The sequence below is a fragment of the Corvus moneduloides genome, chromosome 1 (genome assembly GCF_009650955.1).
Source record: "Corvus moneduloides isolate bCorMon1 chromosome 1, bCorMon1.pri, whole genome shotgun sequence".
NCBI lineage: Eukaryota > Metazoa > Chordata > Aves > Passeriformes > Corvidae > Corvus > Corvus moneduloides.
The window spans coordinates 114,409,068-114,436,010 of record NC_045476.1 but is presented as its reverse complement, the minus strand read 5'-3'; the positions used below and the strand labels follow the sequence as shown (position 1 = coordinate 114,436,010).

The following is a 26,943-nucleotide window of genomic DNA, read 5'->3' as shown; positions in this document are numbered from 1 at the left end:
ATTTTGGACGGGTCCCTTTCCTATCTGACCCCACACGCCCTCCCTGCCTTCCCGGCAAAGCGAAGGAGCCCCGAGATGTCACCTGCCGTGGAGCGGCCGATGCCAGCGGCACTGCCGCGGAAGAGCCGGCACTGGCGGCGGCGGCTGAGGCACCCCGGGCCGCCTGCTTCCCCTGCAGAGCCAGGCTGCGACCCAGCCCGATCCCGGCCCCTCCGAGCCGCCCCAGGCCCCGGCGGCCGCGGCGGGGGCGGTCCCGGGGCGGCGCTGTATCGCGGAGCGGGCCGCGGGCAGCGGCAGCGGGAGGCGGGCGCCAGCTCCTCCTTCTCCTCTTCCTCCCCTTCCTCCTTCGGCCCCGGGGTGGGCTTGCCCGCGGCAGCCGGGGTGTGGGGCCGTGCCGTTCCGTGCCGTCCCCCGTGTGCGATGGACTGGCAGGTGCTGACCAGGGAGCTCTCCCTCTATCTGGAGAGCCAGGTCCGCGTGGGGTTCCTCGGCTCCGGCGTGGGCTTGTCCCTGGTGCTGGGTTTCGGCGTCGCCTACGCCTGCTACTACCTCAACAGCATCGCCAAGGTGAGCGGGAGGGCGGCGGGGCGGGCGGGCTCCGCAGGTGTCCCGCCGATGGGGACAGTCCCGAAGGTCACCGCGACCCACCGCCCGTAGGCGAGGGGATCGCACCTGGAATGGCTGGGGGGGCAGGGCTCTGCAGCCGCCGTATCCTCTCTCATCCCTTGTCCGTCCCCCTGGAGGTGCGGCTCAGGGGTCCCGGCCGGCCGACAGCCCGCTCGAACCCCACACGGGCCCGGCAGCGCAGCCTCCCCCGCCCGCCGGGGCTGCGTCTTCCGCGGGGGCCGCGGTGACCCCCGGAGGCCACTGGCCTGCGGTGAGGGAGGGCTCCCCTGGTCGTCCCCGGTCTGGGAGGGGAAGGGGCTCTGGCCTCGGCAGTCCCCAAAATGCAGTTATACCAGTTGGAGAGCTTGGCTGGGTGCCATGGTTTGGAAAGGGAGGTTAGGAGACCGTCCTCCACAGTACCAACCCGACCTACTTGGTTTACTAGCAGGGCAGGTGATAAAGTAGTTTTGCTGTCCTTGTGTCCCTGTCGGTACCATCCTAAGTACCTCTGAAGGCACAATGGCAGTGTTTTGGGGGCTGGAGCACTCTTGGGTACTCCTCGTCAGCAGTGGTTTTAGAGATAAATTAGGCAGTCGCAAATTACTTGGATACGGTGAGCCTGATGCGATCTGAAGTGGCCCGTGGTGAGAGCGCCTCGTTGAATGCGTAATCAACTGAAATACGCATATCAAAAGGTTTTTGACTGTTGAGGACCTGAGTGTTGCCACAGTCCTTCAGAGAACCGCTGGGAACATAGACTTCCTCTTCATGGAGAAGAGGGTACTTGATTTTGATTTTGGTCAGAGGAGAAAAACGAAGGGAGGATGTGCCATTACAGCTGTTTATGTGGAATGGTTTCCCTCAAAGCATCTGTTATTGTCCTATTAATGCTTGCATGTTGGGGAGTCACTGTGACAGAGAGGTATAAGAAATATAGTTGCTAAAACATGCAGTGTTTGGTATACAGGGAGTTTTCCATGTTAATTGGTGTACAAATGGAAACTGTAAGCAAATTGTCTGCATGCAGAGTATTATTAGAGATGAGGAACCGATGCACTTGTGTAGTGTAGTAGAATGAGATGGGAGGAGAAGTGTCCTACCATGTTAAAAAAGGTACTACGGGTGCACGGCCAAAGTGCATGCATGGATTAAGTGCCATTTCTGTGTAGTCCAAGAAAACAGACTTGGAGAAATCTTTCTTGCCTACTTAATTTGTCTGTGAAGATAAAATGCTGGTAAAAGTAGAGCTAGATCAGTATGTTATTAGAAGTAGGTAAGGAATCCATTATGCTTAATGGGTTTCACTTTTCACTTGGGCATTTTGGCATTTTGTTTGGTTTTCATTTACTTATCTCTGTACCATGAAAGGTAAAAGCATTGCAAATGATTATATGAAATAAACTAGTTCACTGAGAGAGGATTTAAATAAGCTTTCATTTCTTTCTTTCTTTGTTTTTTAGTTTGTTTTATAAGAATGCCCATGTCTGATTATAGTCTCTTTTCCTAGAAACCCCAGCTGGTGGCAAGCAATGACCGTTTCTGCCGCTTTCTCGAGGAATATTGCCCCGTTGTGACAGAAACTTACTATCCCACGATTTGGTGCTGGGAAGGTCGGGTACAGACGCTCCTGCGTCCCTTTATCACATCTAGACCCCAAGTACAGTACAGGAAGTAAGTGCCTTTATTCTGGAAAGTGATTGATTTGATACCCAGCTGTTCCCTTATTCTGACTGTGTCACACCCACTGTCATTGCTCAACTTTGTGCCTGGTTTATTTTTGTTGCTTTATGCCCACCTTTATGACTTTGTCCACAGACTTGGAACCGTCTTCATCATGGATTCAATATGAAGTAGGTTTGAAAGGTCAGTGTTCCCAAATGGCCCTATTTTAGCTCAGAGAGTTTTGCAGCACTGAAATATGGGTGACAATATAGGAAGTGATGTAGTTATATATGTTCACAGGATTACACAGTGGGTGAGGTCATAAAAGATCTCTGGAGGTCACCTAGTCCAACTCCCCCGCTCAAGCAGGGTCACCCAGAGCCAGTTGCCCCAGATCATGTCCAAATGGCTTTTGGATTTCCATAAGGATGGTGACTGCACAATACACCTGGACAAATTGTGCCAGTGCTCGGTCACTCTCACATTGAAAATGTGTTTTCTTACATACAGAGGGAACCTCCTGTGTTTCAGGTTGGGCCCATTGCCTCTCTTTCTGTCAATGGGCACCACTTAAAGGAGCCCGGCTCCATCCTCTTTGCAGCCTCCCTTCAGGTATGTAAACACATTGCTAAGTTCCCCCTTGGCCTTTTCTTCTTCAGGCTGAGCAGTCCCAGCTGTGCCAGCCTTTTCTCATAGGAGATAGGCTCCAGTTTGTTTGTCATCTTTGTGGCCCTTTGCTGGATTCTCTCCAATATGTCCAGGTCTTCCTTGGACTGGGGAGCCCAGAGCTGGACTCAGGACTACAGGTGTGGCCACACCAGTGCTCCATAGAGGGGAAGGATCATCTCCCTTGATCTGCTGGCTACACTCCTCCTAAGCCTCCACAGCCTCCAGACTCTTGGCCTTCTTTCCTGCAAGAGCACATTACTGGCTCATGTTCAACATGGTGTCCACCAGGACCCTCGGGTCCTTTTCTGCCAAGCTGTTTTCCAGATGGTCAGCCTCTACTGGTACATGGGCTTGTTCCTTCCCAGGCACAGGACTTTGCACTTCTGCTCATTGATCTTCCTTGAAGTTCCTGTCAGCCCATTTCTGCAGCCTGTTGAGGTCCCTCTGGATGGCAGCACAATTACTTGGCATATCAAATGTTCCGGTGTTCAAATGCCATAGTTTTGCCAAGGTCATGCAGTCACTGTGTCTGTCCATTAAACCAACATGTCCTACCTTAACTGTAGCATGGCCACATTCAGCCTTGTTTTGAATATACAGAACTTCTGGGATTTTCAGAGTAACTTTTACCTGTGGAGTTTGTGTTGTGTTTTTTCATGCTGAAATTCTAAGACGGGAAAAAACCCCTTGTATTTATTGTTTGTCCTCAGCTGATCTCTTTCACACAGAAATGAGACTTAGTCTGGCAAATGAGGCATTTGGCACAAGACCTAAGGAGAAGGACTTTTATGCGCCGGAACCTGGATGCAACACAAGTTGTTTCAGCTCTGCTTGCATGGTAGAATAGATTTAGCATTTAGCAGCTTCCCTTAGTTTTAGTAACTAGGAAACATTTCAGTGGTATGGCCATGTCCACTTTTTCTAGTCCTTGTACACTTCTATTTCAAGGGTTTTGAGAGAAGAAACATAGTTCCATGGGGCAGTGCTTATTTTGTACCATTTGAGATTGTGTTGGCAGTACTCACTAGCATTGCATTTACTTCCCATTACGGAAAAAGGGCAAAGCTGAGCTAATGAGTCCAACGAGGGTGGTCACCCTTAAAATCTGGAGTAGTCACTACCAAGAATTTCAAAAGAAAAATCAAATGCAAGGTAGGCTTGCATTCCGGTAGTTTCTCGACCAACTCTCTCAAACCATTCAAATACATATTTGTTAGCTTTTATCGACATGTTTGCCTATCTCTTCTCCATTTGGATAACTACTTCACTAAATTGTGAAAGTAAAGTAGCACTTTAACTGTTCAAATTTCCCAGAAGTGGGAAGATGTCGTACATTTCTAAAAAAAAGAATGAAACTTTTTTGTCATTGTTTAATGCATACTTAGCTTATTGAGATATTATAATATTTGTTGCATTGTTAAGATATATTCTGTAAGAATGCATTCTAGCTCAGTTTGTAAAGATCTGGGGTGAAAGATGCAGTAGTGTGTGTCTGTGTTCTGCATGTTTAAAACATAACAATCCATTATACACTCTGCTTCTTTGGATGAAGAGGAAAAAAAATGTGATAAATGTTTATTGCATTACCCAGTGTGCTATCAAAAGATTCTCAGATGATTCAAAGGAAATCTGCAGTACACAAAAATGCCTGTATAAAACACAAGGCAGTGCCAAAAATCACATTAGTTACAAGCTTCCAGTACATCAGCAGCAATTTATGAAAGGCCGTGTCTTCATTTACTGTGAATGGGAATTACTCCGCAAATTGACTGTTCTAACTCTTGTCAGCTGTAGGTGTGACTCTTTCTGAATGCAGACATGCCTAGTCAGGTGGCACTTTGTGAGTATTAAAACATAATGAGAAATGCAGAATTCATACCTGGTAATTTGTAGACTGCAAGCACTCTCAATAGCGTGTATTTTTCAATTTAATCAGTGTTGTATTAAAATGTACCTTTCAGTGAGCTCATTAAAACAGCAGATGGAGGACAGATTTCGTTGGATTGGTTTGATAATAATGACAGCTCGTATTATCCGGATGCCAGCACAAGACCCACTGTCCTATTATTGCCTGGCCTGACAGGAACAAGCAAGGAATCCTACATTCTTCATATGATCCATCAAAGTGAAACACTGGGATACAGGTACTGTTGTATTTCATTGCTATTCATTTTGCTGCTTCTGGTAGGATCCATATCAGTATCTTTATGTATCAGATGCTTTCCTAAGGCAAACGAGATCTGAATACAGTAGTTTGTGTAAGAAAGTGTTATTAGTAATAATAATCATAATGGAATTATATAACAGGCAGTACATTTGGAAGGGCTGTTTTAATACCTACAGATGGACCCCAGAGCTTGCAGGGAAAGCCAGATAAGTCTGCATAGGGCTTTGCTGCTGCTTCTTAAGTTATTATATCAGTATTTGTGTTAACCTTTACACTTTCTAGAGAAAGCGTTTGTATTCAGCTCCAAGTCGTGTGGATGGGTTGCTGGCAGTAGGCCTTGGAGGAGGTCAGCTTCTGAATGCCAATATTGCTTGATTCAGCAGCCTCAGATTCCTGGGTGCAGAAAGGAGAGCTAGCCTTCTTTTACTGGTGGTGTTTAAGGGGGTCTGTCACCTCTTCATTGTCACTGTGTAATTTAGTTTCATTCTTAAGGCTTCTGGTCAGTTGGGTAACATAAGTGGATTATTCGATGAGTAGACTCCTTTATGTAACCATATTGCTGCTGCTGCACATTAAAATAAATTGTCATTGTTCCAGGATCTCTATTTGGAATATTATGTTTTGTCTTTGCAGATTGGCTTCCGGTACTGACTCTAATAAGTTCTTCAAATATGGATATATTAGCTTTTATCTACATGTTTGGCTATCTCCTCTCTACTTGGATAACTACTTTACTAATTTATGGAAGTAAAGCAGCACTTTAACAAAGTACTTTTTAAATCACTTTAAAATTTACCAATAAGAAATATCAGAGGAAAGCCCTGAAATCAACAACGTGTTACTATTAATTTTTAAAGTATTCCTGAAAGTAATATCTGCATTTGATCACCTAAGAGAAGAAGGTAGAACGTTAAAAAGGGGAGCTTTATGTCAGATTTCAAGAAAAATGCTATAATTTTGTTTTTAAATAGCAACATTTGAGAAAAATACCAAATAAGTATTCTTTCATGCCTTTAACCCATCTAACTATGTATATTATTTTAAAAAATTATTTCAGTGAGATGGTAGAAGAGTAATAGAAAAGTAGTATTTATTAAGAAAGTATTGATTCTTAAATCATGGTAATACTGCTAGAAGATTCAGAGACTCCCACCAACAGAGAGAGACCAGAAACTTCTGCTGTACGAGACAAAAAAAACCCACATTCCCAAGAACCTGCAAATTCGATCCAGCTGTCATTATAATTTTGACTTGGCTCATTTCTTCCAATTTAATAGAATTATGTAGCTTTGGGGGATGTCTACACACAGATCTCTGACGTTCTTTTTTCAGAGCACAGCTTTAGGCTCAGCCCTTCACTGGCAGAGCTCATGGCAGAGTGCAGGCAGGGCATGTCTGTACCATCTTCAGCTAAACCTTGGGGCTCTCACCCTGCAGTCTGACCTCAACAAATCACGGAGCTCAGACAGTCCCACTGACATCAGTGAACTCCATTTTGGTATAAAGCTTGTTCCACACTGATCAGCCTCTAGGATCTGTAGGTCTGTAAATATTTATGTGCTGAGCTTATTCATAGAAGTGGCTCACATTTCTTCATGCATTTTCATTTTTTGGTGTATTTATCTCTTTTGGTGAATTTAACAATGTGTACAATTGAATTTACTGTCTCAATTTTTAGATGCGTGGTTTTTAACAATCGGGGAATTGCTGGCGAGGAGCTTTTGGTAAGGATGACTTCTAAGATAAACATCTCTCACTTATAAGTGGTAATTATGAAATCATTTGTGCCTGTTTGTACAGTTGGATTAAATGAGAGAAACTCAGAGCATGGGTTGAAAATGCAGAGAAGAGAACTCAGCCATCTGGTAGATCGATCATGTGCCAATATTAATTTTTTTATTTTGAAACCCTAGAGGGTCAGCTGGTCAACACATGATTTTTTCTGAACATTTCAGTTTAGGAAATTATTCAATTATTAATATCTGTAACATTAAAATGAACAATCCTTACACTTTTCTGTCCAAAAATACTGCAGTATCTAAAATGTGCAAATCTCTGTTCAGTCAATGCAATTTTCTCCCATTGATTTAACATACATATCCAAATACAATCCAGTGTAATTTTTTCCCAGTTTAAAATGTATTTTTGATATGGTTAAAAAGGTGTGACATTAAAATTGATCCATACTGCATGCTAGTGAATTAATGAACTAGATTTATATGGGTGGCTGTATCCTAAAAGTTAAATGTGTTCTTGTATTTTTCTCAACAATTCTGACACAAACTCAGCTACAGAGGACATTTTTTTGGGACAGACATATCATGTTAGCTTAGCAATAACTGGCCATTCCTCAGATGAAAAAATCTTGAAGCTAAATGTTTTCTGCAGCTAGGGACAAGGCATGATGAAATATTGCTGAATAAGCTTTGTTTTTTCATATGCGTTTTGTTGACAGTTCTGCAGCTGGAATGAATGTGCATAATACTCAGTATTGTTTTGCATTTTTTTAATCCCCTGGTTTCAAACTTTAAAAAGCTCAGAATGTTTTCCCATAATCAGATAAAGCATTTCAATGCAAATATTGCCATGTTAAGAGTAGTTTTCTGCATACTTTTGGAGATGGATCTACAAAGCAGTTTTGTGACACACAAAGTCCTTATTGATGAATTTCTGAATCATTAAGAGAAAAGATCCCTTGTTTGGATACATTGTGTGTATTTTACTGTAATCGGATTTACATCTTTAAGCTTTATAAGTTCTTGTGGTGCAGCAAACTAGCTGAAATTACCACATTTTCTGCAAAGAGGTTTCAACATTTTAGTATAAAATCCCTAGTTAATGAGTCTGAAGCATAGTTAGGCACCACAGTAGAAATTAGTTATGTAAGCAGTTCTTTTTCTAGTCACTTTAAAGACAGATTCAAATTTACAATGCATAATAGTTATTTAAAGAATACTGTTCCCATTGATTATTGAAAGTTATTGTGAATTATTGCTATGGAATAATCAAATATTATATTGACCACAGCCAATGTGAGCCAAGACGGTGTTTTAAAAGATCTTCATACAAAGCGCAGATAGCTAAATGTTAAACTGTCCAGAATTAACTGAATTTAAAATGCAAGATAAATCTCTAGCTATATAAACTTTAATCAAATACACTTAGAATGCATTAGATCCTAGCTACCAAAAATAGTTATTTTTCCTTGTAAAGTTGACAATTTAATTAAAATAAAACACATTCACAATGTTTATAATTAATAAGATGTAAAACAGTGAAGAGTGATTCATGCAGATGTGAACTGGAAATGCAACATAAATGGAAATTAAAAATGTCTTCAGTTTTAATTATCTAGATTTAGCTTTTCTTTCCATTTCTTAATCTTTGGCGTCAACATTTCAATATTCTTGTTAAATGTATTTTAACTAATTAGTTTAATGTAATTAAATTTGTTAAAATCACCCACAAATTGCCAGGCAGTTTAACTGAAAGCAATTTAAGAAAAAACACCCTTGAAATCCGTCATTGCTTCAGGCAACAGATAAGTTCCATTAACTCACAGTTATGTATTTTTATATTTAGTTTTAATGTTTTACTGAATTTTGGCAGTTCAGTCAGTACCTGTAGTTAAGTCCAAGTCACTAACATGTTAGTAGCAACTCTAAAGTTAAAAACTTTATTTTGCTGTAGATGAGATCTGGACAACACCATTAGAAAAAAACCTTACATTATTGTGATTCTTACGGTGCCTAGATGGACTTGTCTCCCTCATACTGCTCCAGATAGTCCCTCAGGTTGGATTATGTGACCTATTCCAGGTGTCTCTGCAGGGGAGGCTCAAAAGCTGTGCCTATCCTTCAATAGCAGGGAAGTGGTTAACCGAATCTTACCCAAGGGGTTACTCAATCTGATGCCAGTGGAAGTCATTCCAAGCTTCGATTCAGGATTTAAAGAGACACCAGTGATGGATAAAGAAGGGCTAATATATGTTTCGTTGCTTTAGTTAATAGAATACTAAATTAGGTAAATGACACTGGGGAATTTATTTATCTGTTTATTTTGTTTTGTTGTATGTAGAATCTAAATATGGGTTAGTTTTCAAATGCTGGCTGACAGAACTTGAAATCTAATGCTTTCTTTTGCATTTGAATGTGGGTGAATATAGTAACATTGTTGTTTTAACTTCCTTTTCTGTAAATCACAGCCTTTATAATATGTTTCTATTTCCTTGGGGTATTTTAAAAATATCAGTGTCTATCTAGTTCTGATCTAGTTCTGTCTAGTTTAGCACATTGTTCTCTGTTCAGATTGAATGACCTGGAGGTTGCAGATACTGAAGATACCTGTCACCTCTTTTATTTTGTAATGATAACAAGTATAACTCCTTCCTTCACCTCCTTGTGAAACACTCTGGATTTATATTTGCCATTTAGTGAAGCTTCACAATAAATGCTAAATTTATCTTCTTATATAATGATCCACTGTTCAGTTTGCTTTGTCCTTAAAGGATAATACAAAAGCTTATGATGGCATTTTTTCCCTCTTGACTCCTTACAGACACCAAGGACTTACTGTGCAGCTAACACAGAGGATTTAGAGGCTGTTATTCATTATGTGCACAGCTTGCACCCCTCAGCTCCATTCATGGCAGCAGGTGTTTCTATGGGCGGGTAAGGTTGTGTAACACAAGTCTCAGCTTAACTGTGGTCATAAAATAAGACTGATGTAGCCTGATTGTAAATTATTACTCTGGAATACTTGCATTACTAACTGAGCTGCAAGCAAGCTGGGTTTCTCTCCAAGAGTTAATATGAAGAAGACTTTTAGAAACTTCATATCTTGGAGGCTATTTCGTCTGTGTCAGGGAAGGTAGAAATTGGCTAACATTTAAAAATTGTGGGGGGAGGTAGAGGAAGACAGGAAACTGTGACAGGCAGATGGACAGCCAAACAGGTAGGCAATACGGTCTTTGGAAAGTATGGAGGCTGCCTTTGGAACAGAGGGATATAAAATAGAATCTTGAGCTAATACACCATGTTTCATAGCAACCTCTGGCAATAACAAGATTTGTCTTCACTCTGTTTGCGTTCTGCAGTGTGTGGGTAGGTTAGGCTGGAAGAGGTGTGGATATCTGCTCTGTCTGGCTCAGAAGCAAGAAGTAGTATTGTTGCTCAAACCAGTATGGGTTGGTACAGCATGTGGTATTAAGACTTGCTGTGTCCTGGCTTCTCTCCAGAAAGCACAGCTAGAACAGACAATGATAGCACAGTTTCTTAGGAAAAAAAATCACTGTGAAGCTAGCAGAAATGTTCCAGCAGCCTCTTTAACAAAAATCGTAGCAGAGGAGAATTTTCCTTAGAAATACTGCAGATACAGTGGTAAATTCCTGAGACTTCCCTTTTCTCTGATAAATTGGGGCGGGGGGGGGCAGATATAGCCCATATATATTGATATTAATATATATTACTATATGTTGACATTAATCTATCAGTGACATGTAGAAGCTTTGAGATAAATATATATTTGTTCAAGCAATAGAGTTATTGATAATGAAATAAATAATTAACTTTGAAGCTTTTCAAATCAGGCCAGTCCTTTTCCATTCATGTTGCTGCAGCCTTTCAAAAGTGATAGACAGTTGTCTGATGATGACATTGGCTGCCTCCTTCTGGAGCTTTGGTGCACTTCACCTGGTCCCACTGTCATGTCTGTGCCCAGTTTGCATAACTGGGCCCTAATTTGGACCCTAATTTGATCTTCTGCTGCCATTGTCCCAAACTCTGCCACTAGGCAAAGGGACTGGGTAGGCCTGAGAACAGACCTCAGCAGTAAAGACAGGGAAGACTGGTAGCCTCTGCTTTTTTGCAAATCTTTAGTCACTAGGTTCCCTGTTCTGTTGAAGAGTGGTTCCAAGAGGGAAAAAGGCTGGTCAGCCTAACTTCAGTTCTTTGGGAAGATCCTCTGGGAGCTATTTCCAGGCATATGGGGAATAAGAAGGTGACTGTTTTCATCAAGGGCAAAACATACCAAGGTGATCTGATTGCCTTCTATGATGAGATGACTGACTTCACTGATGAGGGGAAAGAAGAGGATGTTGTTTGTTCTGAGGATGTTGTTTGTTCTGAGTCTTTCTTCGTACCAAAAGACTTAGAGAAGCCTTTCTTGCTGCAGAAACCTTTCTCTTGTTGTCCTGTACATCCCTTGCTTGTTCCAGCTCCAGCTGAACCTCAGTTTTCCTAACTGCATCCCTGCATTCTTGGGCAATGACTGTTTCTCCCAGGCAGACCACCCCTCGTCTACCTTAAGGATACTTCCTCCTTGAAATTGCTCAGAAGGGTTTTTTTTCTCCATGTGGTCTTCTGCCTCTCTTGCTCAACTTCCTGCATATCAGAATGTATCACACATGTGCTTTATGTTTGGTTATCCTTAAAGTCAAACAGGTCTCCCAGACCCCTTTGCTCATCAGGGCCATCTCATGTGGCATCCTGCAAACCAGATCCCTAAGCAAATGAAAGCCAACTCTCCAGAGTTGTAATTCTGCTGCTTACCTTACCCACTTACTTTTGACCTTAAAAATCCACCACTGAATAATCTCAGTGGCCAAGACTGTTCTGCATCTTCTCGTACCTGACGGGTTCTTCCTTACATATGAATAGCAGACCCATAGAATATTTTTCCTATTTAGGTCCTTGATTGTGTATCAAAATATTGTCCTCTACTCTCCAGAAATCTGGCCTGCTTGTGCCTTGCTGCAGCAGTTGATGCCAGGATGGCTACAATTCCCTGTGCCTGGCAATTATGAAGGGCTGAAGGTGTGGTAGAAGCTGGCAAATCTGTGACTGGTACAAAAGGCCAGATCAGCCCTTAGTGTCATTTCTGTCCTTGGCTTAACCTAGTTATGGTATCCAAAATACTGGCAAAGTCTGTTAGTATGGCACAGGATCTGTGTTGTGTTCCTAGCTTATATCTCACCAGCACCGCTGGGCAATTTTAGGCAAGGTGTTCCACCTTCCCCCTCCAATATGTTTTTAAAATCCTGAACCAAAACCAGAAAGCATATGCTTAATTGTACAGAAAACCAGAATAGTCTCTAATCATCTACATGAGAACTGTTTCCACACTTCAAAATTAATTGGAGCACCGCATGTTTAAAATTTAGCAGGAGCAAAGATGTCACAAGGGACATACTGCAAAAATCATCCACTTGTCTTAATCTTACAGGAGTTTTTATCATCTGTTGCTTTTCAGAATTTTATGAATAGCCAGATAATCTTTATAAGACATATTTGCCCCAGTTAAGAATTAAAATAGTAGAACAGGTGGTCTTTCATTTACATTTACATGTCTGTGATGTGAATGTCTATCTTCAGTAGGTATTATTTTGGAAGGGACTTTATTTTGTAGCATCAAGATTCCTAAGCCTTCTCTCTACTACATACACTCTGTGAATTCTGTTAGAGAAATGCTTCTTCTATTACTGCAATTTTTTTTTGGTTGGTTTATTGGACTGCTGTTCTATGATCTGGTAGGTAGTGCAGAGGGATAAAGTCTCTGTGGTAGCAGGCTGGCTCATAATGCCTTTGCTAAAGGTTGCTGTCTCCTGAAGTACAATAGACGAAGCCAAGATACAGTGTGGCAATCCAGGGAGTTATATTAACATTACTAATTAATTGTAGTGTTTTGTGTTAAAGACTTGGTATTAAAATGCTCTTTGTAAACTTTGAGGTCTCAGGCAGTAAAGTAAGACTTAGAGCTTTTCTGTCAGTATTTTTATTTTACTCTATTCCTGCTATTTTATTTTTTCTACATTTGAAGGGTAGATGCTTGTGAACTCCCCCTTTTTGCAACTCAAGTATACATTAACAGTAGAGACTATAAGCTGCAATTGGTCAGAAAGACCATTTATTTGGGTCACAAGTTTGTTTCTGTAGTTTTATTCATTATCCAAGACTTCATTCTTCACATACTTCGTGTTAAAGAACAGCTGTGTTCTTTCATGTGTGTGAGGTGAGGTAATGGCACTACCTTAATCTCAGAAGACTTCATAGTGAGGCAGGTGTACCAGGGGCAGCTTGCATTTGTCAGGCACGCTGATCAGATTTATCACATCAGGAAGACCAAGAGCTTGTAAGACGGTAAAAGTTACTAACACTTGGGAATACCTGTTCCATGAGTAAGAATCACTTGACTTTTCCCTCCCTTTAGTGATCTAAGTAAGACTAGTACATCTCTGTTTCTAAATGCACTCCTACTCACACCCTACACAGCACACCCTGTTCGTCTCTGATAGTAGAGAGAGCAAGTAAACTTCATGAGTCATATGTTGATTATGTGACTATCTTCTAGGTGTACTAGGCACAACTGTCGGACTCATATGAGAAACTACTGAAAAACAGACAAAAACATGGCTGACTGTTCTATTTACTCTAAATTGAAGCAAACAGTTTGATAGTATATATGTTTCTGTTTTTCATTTGTAGCATGCTTCTTTTAAATTACCTGGGCAAAACTGGCAGAGACACTCCTTTAATGGCAGCTGCAATTTTCTCTGCGGGTTGGAATGTTTTTGAATCTGTAGAATCTCTGGAGAAGCCACTAAACTGGCTTCTTTTCAACTATTACTTGACCACTTGTCTACAATCCTCTATCAGCAGGTGAGTTGCCTTCAGAACTATTTAGCAGGTGGAAGGATGTTAACATGAGATCCACAGCAGGTATAAAAATATTGGCAAAATTAATGCTGTAACAACTCTAGTTGTTCTTTGTGAATTATTTGGTAAGTTTTGAAATCAAAGGGGTCTTTTCAAGAAAGTTTGTCATCAATATGACTTTATCCGCTGCTCAAGGGACTCGCAACAAGCCCAATGTTCTGTATTTATGGATGAAGTAAATGGATTTTTAAAACTTTTAGACTTGCACATACTGACTTTGAGTAGATTTCTATATATAATAATTGTTTTAAGTTGGTGTTGACTGCAAAAGCACGGAAAAGCCTAGCTCATCCTTGACTTTATAAAACCAGACTGTATTTTGTATTCCCAAATATTAAGTTCTTTTATGTTTGGCATCTTTCTCTTGGCTTATACAGATTTTTACCATATTTCTGGATGTGCCAACATATAGATGAACAATTATTCTGTTCTCGGATTCCAGACAGATTTTTAATATGACAGAAAATTAAAAGCAAGCATGTTAGACAGTTACTTCTATAAATGTATCTGTAAAGCAGAGAACTTCTATGTTTGTTTACACAACAAAAAAACAAGCCCTGATTTTTCTATCCTTCTTTATAGGCATCGACAAATGTTGGAGAAATTATTTGATATGGATCTTGTGATGAAGGTATGTGAAAATGTTACATCTGCTTGAGCTGGATGCTGTTTTCCAAATGCTGACATAGTTCCCTATTTGAATTCTGTACTTCAGGCTAGAACTGTTAGAGAATTTGATAAACAGTTCACTTCAGTCATGTTTGGCTACCGTTCAATTGATGATTACTATGAAGATGCTAGCCCATGTCGCAAGCTGAAGTCAGTAGGAATTCCAGTGTTATGTCTAAACTCTGTGGATGATGTTTTCTCACCAGCTCATGGTAAGTTTAGGCTTTTTAAAATGTATTTGTCTGTATATGCAGTCATTAAGACAAACTACATAGGTTTGAGAATAAACTCAGACCTATGTGTAGAAGTGTATTTAAATGTTACTTGCTGTAGGATCAAAATTCCATGGAGGGATCAGTCTTGCAGTTAAGTTTAAGACACATATAAAGCAGATGACGATGGAGAGATTTGATTAATACAGAAGTATTAAAAGAATGCAGAAGTATATGGGGTGGCCTCATTAGGGATTAGTGGAGTCTTTACAGTCAAAAGAAAGAAATACGCACATTTAGGGTATGAGTTACCTCACTGTAAGGAAGATACCAGATGTAGTGCCCTCTCAGAAGCACCTGTTTCTGTTCACCAAGTATGAAGAGAACCCACAAAAAAAGGAACTTGGATTCAGATGTTTGGATATAGACATTCAGAATTCAAACTGGAAACAAGTAGGGTTTTTTACTGCCATTCTTTAAGGCCCTACAAAGAATGTTTGGGAGTTGCTTATGTTTGAGATGATTTGAAATCCTGATCTGTTGATCTCAGTGCCACCTCCAGTGCCTGTAAATTAAAAGTAAGAAAAAATCAAAGTTAGATTAGTTACATCTAATCATGTAGGCCAAAACCTAGGGCAGGGGAAGAGATACACACAAGGTGAGCTCTTAGAAGGAGGAACGTTGAAATTAATAAGGAGCAGCAGTATCAGCTAAGTAACAGGCTGAAAATTCTGTTCTCCATTCTCTTTCTGTTTCATGCTAAACACATGATCATTATGAACATTTTGCTTTTCCTCTGGAGATCAAAACCCTGTTGCTAACTATCCTGAAAATATATGCTTGTTCCTGTGGTCTGTGTTTTCATTATAGTTTCTGAGAAGAGAAGGAGAACAAAAGCTAATGTAGAGGAAAACCACTAAAATGAACAGCTGGTTGAGGCAACAGTCTTCAGCAGTGAGCACCTGACACCTTTAAAAATGAAGTTTATACAACTGATTTATTTTAGGGAAGTTTTCTTCTGCCACCACAAGTGAAGTGAGATTCTTGCAGAATGAGTCATGAAACCAAAGTGAACAGGCAAACAGATTAGAACAACAAGCAGAAATTAAAGAATTGGAAGAGACTTTGTGTGTACAGTTTATCTGTGTGCAGATGTACAACACATACAGAAACATGCACACACATTACTATTTATAGTTCAAAGATCAGTTAGAGACAAATGTGACATGAAAAGGGCCGCTCCAGTAGAGTGCACTAGAAAAAGACAGTCTGATTTCTTCCTCTCTGGAACAAAAAGCATCCTGTGCTTTGCATGGACAATGTAAAGAGATGACAGACACCTAATATGAGGGGAAAAAATGGTCACTCTAGATTAGCCAAACTACCTATCCCCTACACTGGCCAAAACAGAGGCTTATAAAAGAAATAAGGTCTGAGTAAACACAGCAATATTATTCTAGAATACTGTATTAACCTTTAAAAAATTTGCAGTTCAAAGACTTTCTGAAACTGAGCTAATCCCTTTGTATTTACTAGCTTCTGTGGGACTTTTTTTTTCCTTGAAATTGGACCCTGGACATGACTTTCCTCATAGAACTGTAGGGACGTCATCTGCTGTGCCATGTTTCTTTCACAGTAGCTGAGACAGGGAACAATGGCTTCACCTCTTTGTTTAGCACTAGCTTAACCACTTAGTTTGTGGTTTCTGCTCTAAAGTTAAGTAATAACTGTGGCAGGGTCTACCTAGTTAGCATAGTGACAACAGCAGTAAACCAGTCAGTGTGCCTCACTCCCTGAAAGATTCGTTAACCTTTTCCAGCCTATTATGACTGGAACTGGGACATTTTTTAGCTAGATGAAAGCTAGTGCAGATACTCCATCCTCTTTTTACCTCCAGCTCTCAAGAGCCAGCCATTGATCTGACCCTATGACATTCAATCTGAACACAAGAAAACATTTTTTTTTACTGTGAGAGTGGTCAAATGCTGGCATAGTTTGTATGGTCTCCATCTACTGAGATACTCACGATGTTACTGGACACAGCCCTGGAAGACCTGCTGTTGGTAACCCTGCCATTGCTGGACTAGATTATGTCAAGAGGTCTCTTACAGCCTCAGCAGTACTGTGATGTGTTGTTTGAGTACTCAAAAGATTGAGTCCCCTAGAGTACAGCTGTAGCAAATCTCTCCATCCTTGAAGCTGTTTTTAAAAAGTAACACAACTCTTTGTGAACAGTGGGATGGTTGGTTGTGTAAAATTAGGTATCAAAACTATTGTGACGATGCCTTAGAAGTCTTGAAGTGTATAGGGGGGCGAGGTAGAGCACCAGTACTTCTGAAACAAGAAGTGCTAAGTCTGTTGTAATGACTGTCAATTGTCTCTTGAAATTCTGACCCTAACCAGCCTTTCTCCATGAAGATAATTGGGTGGTTAGGCATTCATTTATTCCTTGTTCACAGAGTTAATGCTGTTAGCTGTAAACCCTTGTACTTGTGGAGACAGGTTTACCTCAGAAAGGGCAACCAGGACAACGTTGATTTACAGCTAACAGCACAACTCTGTTACATCTGTCTATCCTTGGCTCCTTTTTCATTTGTGCTGTGCACCCTCATTAGGAATGGTTGTGCTGGCAGGAGACACAGCACCCCAACTTGCAGCCTGGGATTTATGTCTGCTGCCATTAGTTACTGGAGTTCATTCATCTTCACATTTCTGCAAGCTGTTTTATGTTAGCAAACATAAAGGGCTGGTGTTACTCTTGGAGGTGACTTTATTCTGGCAACTGGCTTGGTTTTCTTGACTTAAAAATGTGTGGACACATGGAAGCCTGTGGCAACCAAGCAGTTTCCACTCACAACTGTATAATGGATTCAAAGCCACAAAATTCATACTCATCCAAACCCCAGCCTTTTATTGGCTTTGGGGACTGGTTATTTCATGCCTCACCTCTCCCAGTAATACCTACCAGCTTTTAAGCTACCTTCCAATTCTGTTGTAGATAGCTGTAGTTTCCAAGAGCTGGGAAACCAGCCTAGAAAACTCATCAGGGAGAGAGCTATGCCAGAATTCCTTTGTGTTTAAATAGTTTCCATAAAGCCAGGCACATCTATCTTCCAGTAACAGAGCTTGAGGGATACAAAACCAAGTCTGCTTTGTCACTACACAATGAGGACCTAAAGAGACACTTCCCTTAAAAAGTGCAGATGCTGCCTCAGTTGCTTGTTGCCACCTGATCATTTCTTCTTACGTGCTTTTTGGTATGCTTTGTATTTCCCAGAAGTTATTTTTAAATATATTGTGAAAATGTGCCATTTGATCTCAATCCAATATTAGGAAGAAGCAATCAATTTGCAGTCCTTCCTTAATGTTGCTGTTTAAAGTTCACAGAGCTTGGCAGCTGATGTATCTGTAGTTTAATTCTGGAATGCAATTCTCATATTGCATAATACTGACTAATGAAAACAAATGCTTTCTTCATTGCATGACACTTCTCTCACCATAACTAATTTAAACAAGCCACTGCTTCAGGAAATATGTAATAAAACCAAGTCAAGTCCTTGTATTTTTTAAATGTAAAAAATAAATCAGGAAAATGGGGTGTTAGCATTCATTATCACTGCCACATTTAACTTTTCATCAGAAGTGGCATATTTCTCTGAAGAGACTTTAAGCAGGGTATTAGGCATCTGACTTAAATTTCACTATACTAATGCTTAGCTAATTGCTGCTGGTGAGCATTGTGCCCGAGCTGGAAGCCTGCCCTTGGAGCTAGGTACCATGCCAGTTCCTTCCTGATCCACTGTGACAAATAAGTGCATGTCTGAAGCTCAGTTATATATATTGTATTGAACTCTCTGAAGCTTTTCTGTCCCCCTGAATCCAAACTTCGAGTAATTGCTCTTAGGTGTTATTTTGCATCCTGTTATGTAAACAGCACAGTTGAATGAAGTTGTCAGGAGAGACCAAATGGCCAAAGAATAGCCAGACAGATAACAATTAGGTTAAAAGTTTAGGGAACAGAGAGAACTCAAGCAAACAATGGAATGTCTGACAGCAGTGACTTATCTATTTTTTTCTTTTGCTTTTTAAAAAAAGAATAACTTCTTTTTGGCAAAGAATGTACAACAAATTGGTTTTGAATGAAGTAATTCTGCATACAAGTATTTACATTGTGGTTCTGTGATCACAAATCACAGGTCTGTGCTTGCTGGATCAAACAGCAGTACAGATTTGGTCAATAAAAACTGAACTAGAAGGTTACATGTGGACAAAAATGAACCGTGGTATCTTTTGGCATGCCATCCTATCTCCTAGAATACATCACATCCAGTGCTCCATTCATTTGTCCTTTACATTGTAAAATTTGTTCTGTTGCATTGTGGTTTTATTTATTGGATGGCTAACAGTCCCTAGAAACAGCCTTGAGAAAAGTACCACACCACCGCCAAGCATCATTTGCATTTTGGCACTGAGGAGCAACACAACATATTCAATTCTCTTCCAAGAACCTGCAGAGCAAGAAACTCTGCTGGGGAGGAGTTACATGGACAAATAGGGGGAAATTCAGGATGGGGAAGATGACATTTGTAAAGACCTGCATGTGGCTTGCACCTTACCAGGTGTGGAAAATAACCAGCATCCTAGTGCAGGACTGGTAAGCTTCTAGGAAAGAGCCACTGTAGCTGTTCAGAGGCAGGCAGCACATGGCACCCACTACAGTATTTCCAGCCAGTTTGGGAATGAATGACCACCAGCAAATTGATTTGGGAGCTATGATTACACTGGCAACCTCTGAATGACAGGTATGCAGAGGTCACAGGGACATTGGCCTGTAAGGGCTTCCCCAGCTAGGTTAACACAGTAGAGGAGACATTTATTATGATCTCCCTTTTAATCCCCCAGCAAAGCAGTTTCTTACAGGAAAGGACATTCTCCCTACACATTCGCACTAGTCTGCTGAAGTGAATGACTGTCATGTTTTTGCACGTTTTAGCTAGTGAAGAGGTATGTTCAGGCCAGTTAGCAGCTGATCCTGAATCCGTTAGGATTGATGGAGTTCTCATGCCTGTCTCTGATTCTTGGAGGTCAAATCTGTCTCTCCTCACATATTCTTCCCCATACTCTTGCACAGGAGCCTATTTATTAGTCCCCTCAGACAGAGGGGACTAAAAAATGACCAGGCAGACAGCTGCAGAATGGGTGTGGAAAGTGTGATTCATTGCCTGAAGCAGGCATGGGGTTTGTGTCTGATCTCCACTTCTCTCTTGGGATTCTGTTTGACATGGATCACAGGCTACTGGGGGGAAGAGGAACAGATCGCTTGGTACAGATAAGTAGCAAATTCCTATGCAGTCGGCAGAAGCTGACATGAATTGCAGCCACTCTCTGTACATGGCAATGTGTTCATCCACAGAATCCAAGAGAGGCAGATCAGAGACTGCTGAGCAGATTAACTCAGGCAAAACTCCAGACAAGCGCTTGCTGAGTCTGAAAATGATGCATGTGTTGGATTGCAAGAAATAACACATTGTTTTCTGCATCTCGTGTTCTCAGTGTGTGCTATTCCTCAGTCTAGGCTTCTACATCGACTTCTTAGTCTGGCCTCAGTACTGCTTTAAAAGGCCCAGATCCCGCATACAGTATTTTCAAATTTCCAACTGAACAAAGGAAAAGCCAAGGACTTCTTGCAGAGACTGTTAGAAGCACGGTTACTTCCTCCTAGTAAAGAATCAGAATCACTTAGTAAATGCTGGAAGCTATAAACTACTTAGATGCATGCAATTTTGAAAGGAGGGAAAGTGTGGAAGAAATGGATAGCACTGAGTAGCAAAGAACCTCCTATATTCGGCAAGAGAATCCCCATTGCCCTCTGGAGCTCAGTCTTTGCTCCCCCAGGGCATGGTCAGGTACCTCATGTTACAGGCAGGGAGCTTGTCACACACCTTCACAAAAGACACTAGCCCAGCTATGCAGGCGTTGGTCTTGCTTCCGTGCTGAGGCCCTGGAGTGGAACAGAGCATGTCGTTCAGGCACGGCTGGTAGGGACCTCTGAGGCACAGACTGCTCCCCTGGCTCCACAGGTCCAGTGCTTCTGCCCTGATCTATTTTAAGTTGCACAGCTGTTCGCCACAGTCATTGCACTCAAGTTCTCCTGTGACTTGCTCTGGCTGGGGGTCATTTTTTGGCTAAGCAAAGAGCTACTCTGTGCTCTTACTATGGTTGCTGAAAATGAAGGCAAACCGGCATCTCAAGGACACAGCTATGAGTCTGCCAGCATCCAAGTGAAAGTAAGGAGCACATCTCTCTGAAGAAGGTAGTAATATGCAGAGATAGGGACTATTCAAGGATAATGACCTTTGACATAGCAAATGTATAAAGGGGTAAAGGAACAGACTCCTAGAAATTGGAATGAGTGGAAGGTGTCTCTGAAGGAAGTGCAGTTAGAAAGGGATGTGAACAACTGAAGTCCCCCAAAACTGAACCTGATTCAAAAATACTTTAAAGTAAATGAGGAAGTAATATAACTCTTGTGAATGACTTGCTGCTTTGTGTTGTAGGGACAATGCATTTTTAGTTGAGCAGTGTATGACTTAAAATCAGCTTTATTGTCATAACGTTTTTTAGGTAACACAGTGAAACTACTACTACTCCTTTCTTTCAGGACAAAGTATTTTTCTTCTGCTGTTGCTTTTTCTGTCAATCCTGAATAATCAAAAATCTGTATGATTTTTTTTCCCATTTCATAAAGTTTCTTACTTGAAAACTGGAACTTTGAAAGGCATTCTTTACTGAAATAATGTATTGAGATTTCTGCTTGTTCAGAAGTATACCTGGCATACCTAAAACTCCAGAGGAACTTGATTAAATAACTTAATTTTTATGGATCTGTAGTGTTTGCACTCTTGATAAAAAGCTGCACTGCTGTGTCAACCAGTTCAAATGATAACAGGGTCATCCCATCGAACCAAGTACCCTTTGTAAAGTCATATGCTTCCTCTGTGTCAGTCTATGCTAACTGACCTCTATTTTCCTTCACAAAGGGAACTGCCCAGGTGGTGGAATTGATTAAGCCACACATCTATGCAGTCAAAATAAGAGGCACTGAAGCCTGCCTCCTGCCTGTTTCCAGATCAGTGCATATCTCAAGTGTCATTCACTGATGCCTTTAAGCTAATTGTAGGCTATTGCTGAAATGGCCCCCTCACTGAAGGCTCCATCTGACTGTGGCTGCCACTATTCATATGTTGGCATTAACATGGGGAACTGGGTTAGGGCGCTAATCAGATCAGGAAAACCAACCCAGCAAAAGAAAAATCCTTGTACTATCCAGTCTAATAATCTACATTCTAAAATAATTTCTAGCAGTCACTATTCAGTAGAGAACCACTAATCTCCTGGGTGGCACAGAACAGATTTCTTCGTCCTTGTAGAGTTATTTCCCCCTTCCTCTTTCTCTGTTTACCTTGTGTCTTAGATTATGAGCTCCTCAGGGCAAGAACCATCTCTCCCAGTGTGTTTGTATGGTGTGTCTAAACATGCAGGTGTAAATGTATGGCAGATCAGATAAAATGATAATCTTTTCTATTATCTGATAGGATATCTTACTGACCAAATCTTAACCCTGACATTAAAGGTTCTGTGCTTGGAGTCTCGTACAATTGCAATTGAGGTCCCAGTTCCTCAGCTTTCCTAAAGGTGAATATTGCAGTAACAGTACAGGGTTGACTGTCCTTTTACTTACACTATTTATAGCAAATCCTAAGTATGCATTAACATGGGTGCTGTTCCATCAGTGTGACTGAAAGAAAGATGAAGCTGAAATTTTTACAGCAGCCACGGGGAAAAAAAAAAAATCACACAGGTAAGGTGAGTTAATGATGAAGAGAAAAATGGCTTTTAATACAGCTGTAGTTCCAAACCCTGTAAGACATTTAAGCATCTATTAATGTTGTTCCTATTTATTCATATATAATATGAGGAATGTTTATGAGAAATTACTCAATGGCTGGCATTTCATAGAAGCTTAAGGACTTAAAACGTTTTTCCACCCCTTTTAGCTATACCAGTAGAAACTGCCAAACAAAATGCAAACGTTGCTTTGGTTCTGACTTCATGCGGAGGCCATATCGGTTTTCTGGAAGGAATATGGCCAAGGAAGTGCACTTACATGGACAGAGTCTTCAAGCAGTTTGTGCAAGCTGTGTTTGAGCATGGAAATAAAATCTTTAGCATGTAGCTTTGGACCACTATTATAGCACAGTGGCACATTCTGACAAGGGCAGTTAAGCTTAGTGCACAGATTTTAACTCCTGTAAGCCAGCAAATGGATAAAGTCCATTACTACATGCAAAAATATTTTTGCCTAAGATTTTGTAGCAAGAAACTAAATATTATGTTGTCACTTTTATATTTATTTTTAATATGCCTTACTAAGAATGACCTTAAATGAAACAGTGTTCTGCATACATCAAATTGCACTTAACCAAAACTATCAAGTAGAGAGATTATAATTCCTCAGGATTTTAATTTAAACCAGTATGTATTTAGGAGACTTTATTTAGATGGCTTTTACTATTAGAATGGCAACACACAAAATAGCTTATATATTATCCTGTCACATATAGTACCAGTTGGCCCATTCCTCAGGGCACTGACGGTGAAAATCTTAAAATATGGAAACAAAAGGAGGGATCAAATAAAAGTACTGATTCTTCAAATAAGTCAAAAATTCAGCATGTTATTCCATAGCATTAGATTGATACCTGCTTTTGCTGTTCTGCCCTGAGAGTATCCAGATTTAGGGCTGGTTATTGTTTTTTAAACTATGTCAATGCCATACTTGTCTTACATGGTTATTTTTTAAAGAGCTAATTTACAGTGTTTACATATAACCAAAAGATTCCTTTAAAACAGTACTGTAATAACTTATGTAATTAAAAGACATTTTGCATTTTAGAGTTTATGTAAAACTGGGTGTTGTCACATAAGTAACACATACTTCATATAAATGGTAAACTCGGTGATTGAACCTGCTATGTTTATATTACCTTGCAAGAACATTTCAGCTTTAAAGAATAAATATTAGAGCATCAGGAAATTATTATATAATCTGCTTTAAACAAAAAAAAAAAAAAAAACAACAAATTCAAACCTTTTATCTCTGCTATTGTTTCGTATCATTTCTGAGAAGAATGGAACAAATTGTTTAAAGAAAGTTGGGATGGAGGTCAGAGCTGTGCCTCTGGTTTTTATATTTGATAATTTGTCAGCATTTTGGCAGTAGGTTGTCAAATCACTGAAGCCACTGCAAACCAGCTTCTGCCCTAGCGGCTTACGAGTTGTGAGGGTGGCCAAGGCATCGCTGTTCTCCTGAGCCCTGACACAGAGTGACAGCCAGCGCGGGCCTTTGAGGAGAAAGGACACTTGGACAGAATATCTTTTGAAACTGTTGGGAAGCCCTAATTTAGGGCATACTGAAATTTAAAACAGGCCCTTAAGCAGCATCTGTGGAGCTCCTACCTTTTGCTGATCACTGATTTGGGCCTAGCTGAATAAGAAGTCAGGAAAGATGCCTCTGCATTTTTATTTTTATCTTTGAGCGGGGTCAGTACAAGAAGAAAATGCAGCTAAAAAAAGCAAGTCAGGTCTTTTGTCTCAAGCAGTACGTGAACACTCCCCTTGCAAGGCATGTTTCCTAGTAACAGCAAAGGAAGAACAAAAATACTTTTTGTCTTTAGAAAAAGAAATTGGGACATGATATACGAAAGCAGTTTTGTAAGGTGGACGGTTGAATTAAGAAAATTAAAAAGTTCTTTCAAGTTTTGACTTTTCAAACAGTCACTTGCCCAAATAATGAACTCTAACTTATTTTTTCTCTGATAAGAAAAATTAGAAAAGTGACTTGCAAAAGGAAAATGAAATTTTGTGCATGCTACTACAATACAGAAAATCAGCATATTAGTAGGGTGCCTTATTTATTCTTGTATTCATTTCCAGGTTTTATGGTCATGCAAAAACAATGAGCAATAAACTGTATTTAGTGTTATATTTGTAAAATTGTTTAGATGCAGTACTGTTCAAAACTCAGCATCAAGTATTAATAAAGATAAAACCACTTACATTAAATCACACCTTACTAATGTTTAAATAAAGTAATTAATGGCAGAATTTCTCTCTCTCTGCACGGTCTTACTTAATTTAGATCCAATACCTATACAAATCTCCATGGGACTTTTATCTTTAAAGCTACATTAAGCAAAAATCAGTAAAGTTGGGGTTTCCACCCCCCTCCCCCCCCCCCCAAATGTACAGTGTTTTTCCTTAGACCCCATCAGGGAAAATACATTGTTCAAACCATAGTGTGCAAGGTGGTAACAATCAAATTTTAATATGGATATCTTCAAGCTTTCCCAGTCAGATCTTCTGAAACAAAAAACACAGACACTTACCTCAGATCTTACAGGGTACACACAATCTAGAAACAAGTGCCATAAACATTTTTGCTGTGCAATAACTTTGTACCTCACACAGTTTCACAAGTAAGCCAAAGTCCACAATGTGCCCTCTATTCAAAACACTGTGAATTCACAGGGTCTTTATTTGGCTTTTCATGTGATCTGAGTATCCAGGCATCAACAGGGATATGTAATGCTGATGATGGAAGAAAGTTGTTAGTTATCAATGTACTCATTACTGGAAAGATGAAATAGAATGAAAATGAAATTCCAAGCCACAAGGGCTGCAGACACCTACCTCTTAAAGAAAACTTTCTTCCTAGTTCAGAATCCCATAGTAGCTGAAGTCAGCAGGGTCCTCTAGAGACTGTCTAGTTCAGCCCTCCTGCCCAAAACAGGAGATACCACATACATGCTCCAGAACATCCACCTCTTCTCACTTTGCCCTTGGCATCAATGCATGGTACAGTTCTTTTTATCTGTGAGACCTTCAGTCACCCAAGAGTCATTTGTGATCTCAGCTGTCTAAGCACCAGATCAAAAAGACCAAGATTTTAAGGTGTCATTTATTATGTCCACTCCTGGCAAAAAAAAAGGACTTGGAAAAACTGAAAATTTCCAATATACAATATGGTTCTTTGAATACAGAGAAACTAACCCATACTATACATTTCACACTGAACAGATGAATTAATGCTCTTTTTGGAAACCATGACATGTAACAGCACCATTTAAAATACTTAGAAAGGGCTGTGGAGGACAGTCTATAACTCCACAGGAGCTGGTGTCAAGAAAATGCCAGTGAAGCAGTGGTGACTCCAGGCAGGTCAGCATGGTCTGTCAGTGTGACACTGAGTGTCACACTTTAGATCCTAACATGCTGACTGTTGGCAGAGTGCAGTCCCTCCAAGGCCTAGACTCACCATTACAGAGATTGGAAAAGGGCTCTACATTCAAGAATTACTCCCCAGATGTGGTTCAGGAAGCTTCTCCTCTGTGCTGCAACTTGGAATTTCTAGCTGAAATCTAATAGTCAACTGTTTGAGCCCTTCAAGTCAACAGAATAGAGCAGCTTACTTTATCTCAGCAGTTCCCAAGTGTTTAAGACAACAGCCTCCTCCCCTTTTCCTGTAATGGTCTGGACCCCTGTGTACCACTCACATACACATCCACTCTCTGTCCCAGACCCAAATCTCTGTAAGCCAGCTGTACCAGCCTTCCCTCCAGATGTAGCTATCTGCAGTCCTTTTTATCCCTGTTCCCCTCCTGCCCTGAAAGAAAACCCCACAAACTTCACATTCAGCATGCAAGCAAAGTGGACAAGTCCCAGCCCAGTTTTTTTTTTTTTTTTCCTGCCTCCCTGCATAAATAAAAACACCAAAACAAAACCAACTATTCAAATTCTACCTCCTCCCATTTTGAACATGGCCCCCTGCTTTTTAAGCTAATTGCCCTGTAAAGCTCATTAACTCCAGGCAGTCAGGGCACTCTCCAATCCCTGTTGTCCCACGTGCCACCTACACAGGAATTTCAGGAATTTCTTTCACCTACAACTCCTGTAGCTACCTGGCTCATGCCAATGACTCACACCTACCAGAAAGAAGACTTTAGCCCTGCACTCTGCTTCTCCCCGGGTCACTTCAGCTGAATGCATCATCACCTTGAGGAAAAGAAACATTTGTTCCCTGAGTCATCAAGTTGCTGTAACACATGGGCACCCTTCAACCTGTGCCACTTGCTGGGGTTCTCATCCCAGCATGCCAGCTGGTCAGAAAGAGCACTGGAATGCTCAA

At 40.7% G+C, this 26,943-nt stretch overlaps 1 protein-coding gene and 2 long non-coding RNA genes across 3 annotated transcripts in view; 1 reads left to right on the top strand and 2 right to left on the bottom strand.

The window, feature by feature from the left end:
- The window catches only part of LOC116450688, a 4,812-nt gene extending 4,562 nt beyond the window's left edge, over positions 1-250 (bottom strand). The window contains exon 1 of the long non-coding RNA XR_004242915.1: positions 83-250. This is a non-coding gene — a long non-coding RNA (uncharacterized LOC116450688). The remainder of the gene's footprint in view (positions 1-82) is intronic.
- Positions 76-24,863, top strand: ABHD3 (abhydrolase domain containing 3, phospholipase). The gene is given in 12 exon segments (XM_032123400.1): positions 76-141; positions 144-219; positions 222-391; positions 394-567; positions 2,114-2,277; positions 4,899-5,081; positions 6,783-6,828; positions 9,662-9,774; positions 13,585-13,758; positions 14,398-14,446; positions 14,531-14,696; positions 22,754-24,863. Coding segments are annotated over 12 exon segments (1,560 nt in total). The 3' UTR covers positions 22,933-24,863.
- LOC116450691 lies at positions 24,312-26,943 on the bottom strand. The gene is made up of 2 exons (XR_004242916.1): positions 26,745-26,943; positions 24,312-25,675 (listed from the first exon to the last, which is right to left on the bottom strand). It is a non-coding gene; the product is annotated as an uncharacterized LOC116450691 (long non-coding RNA).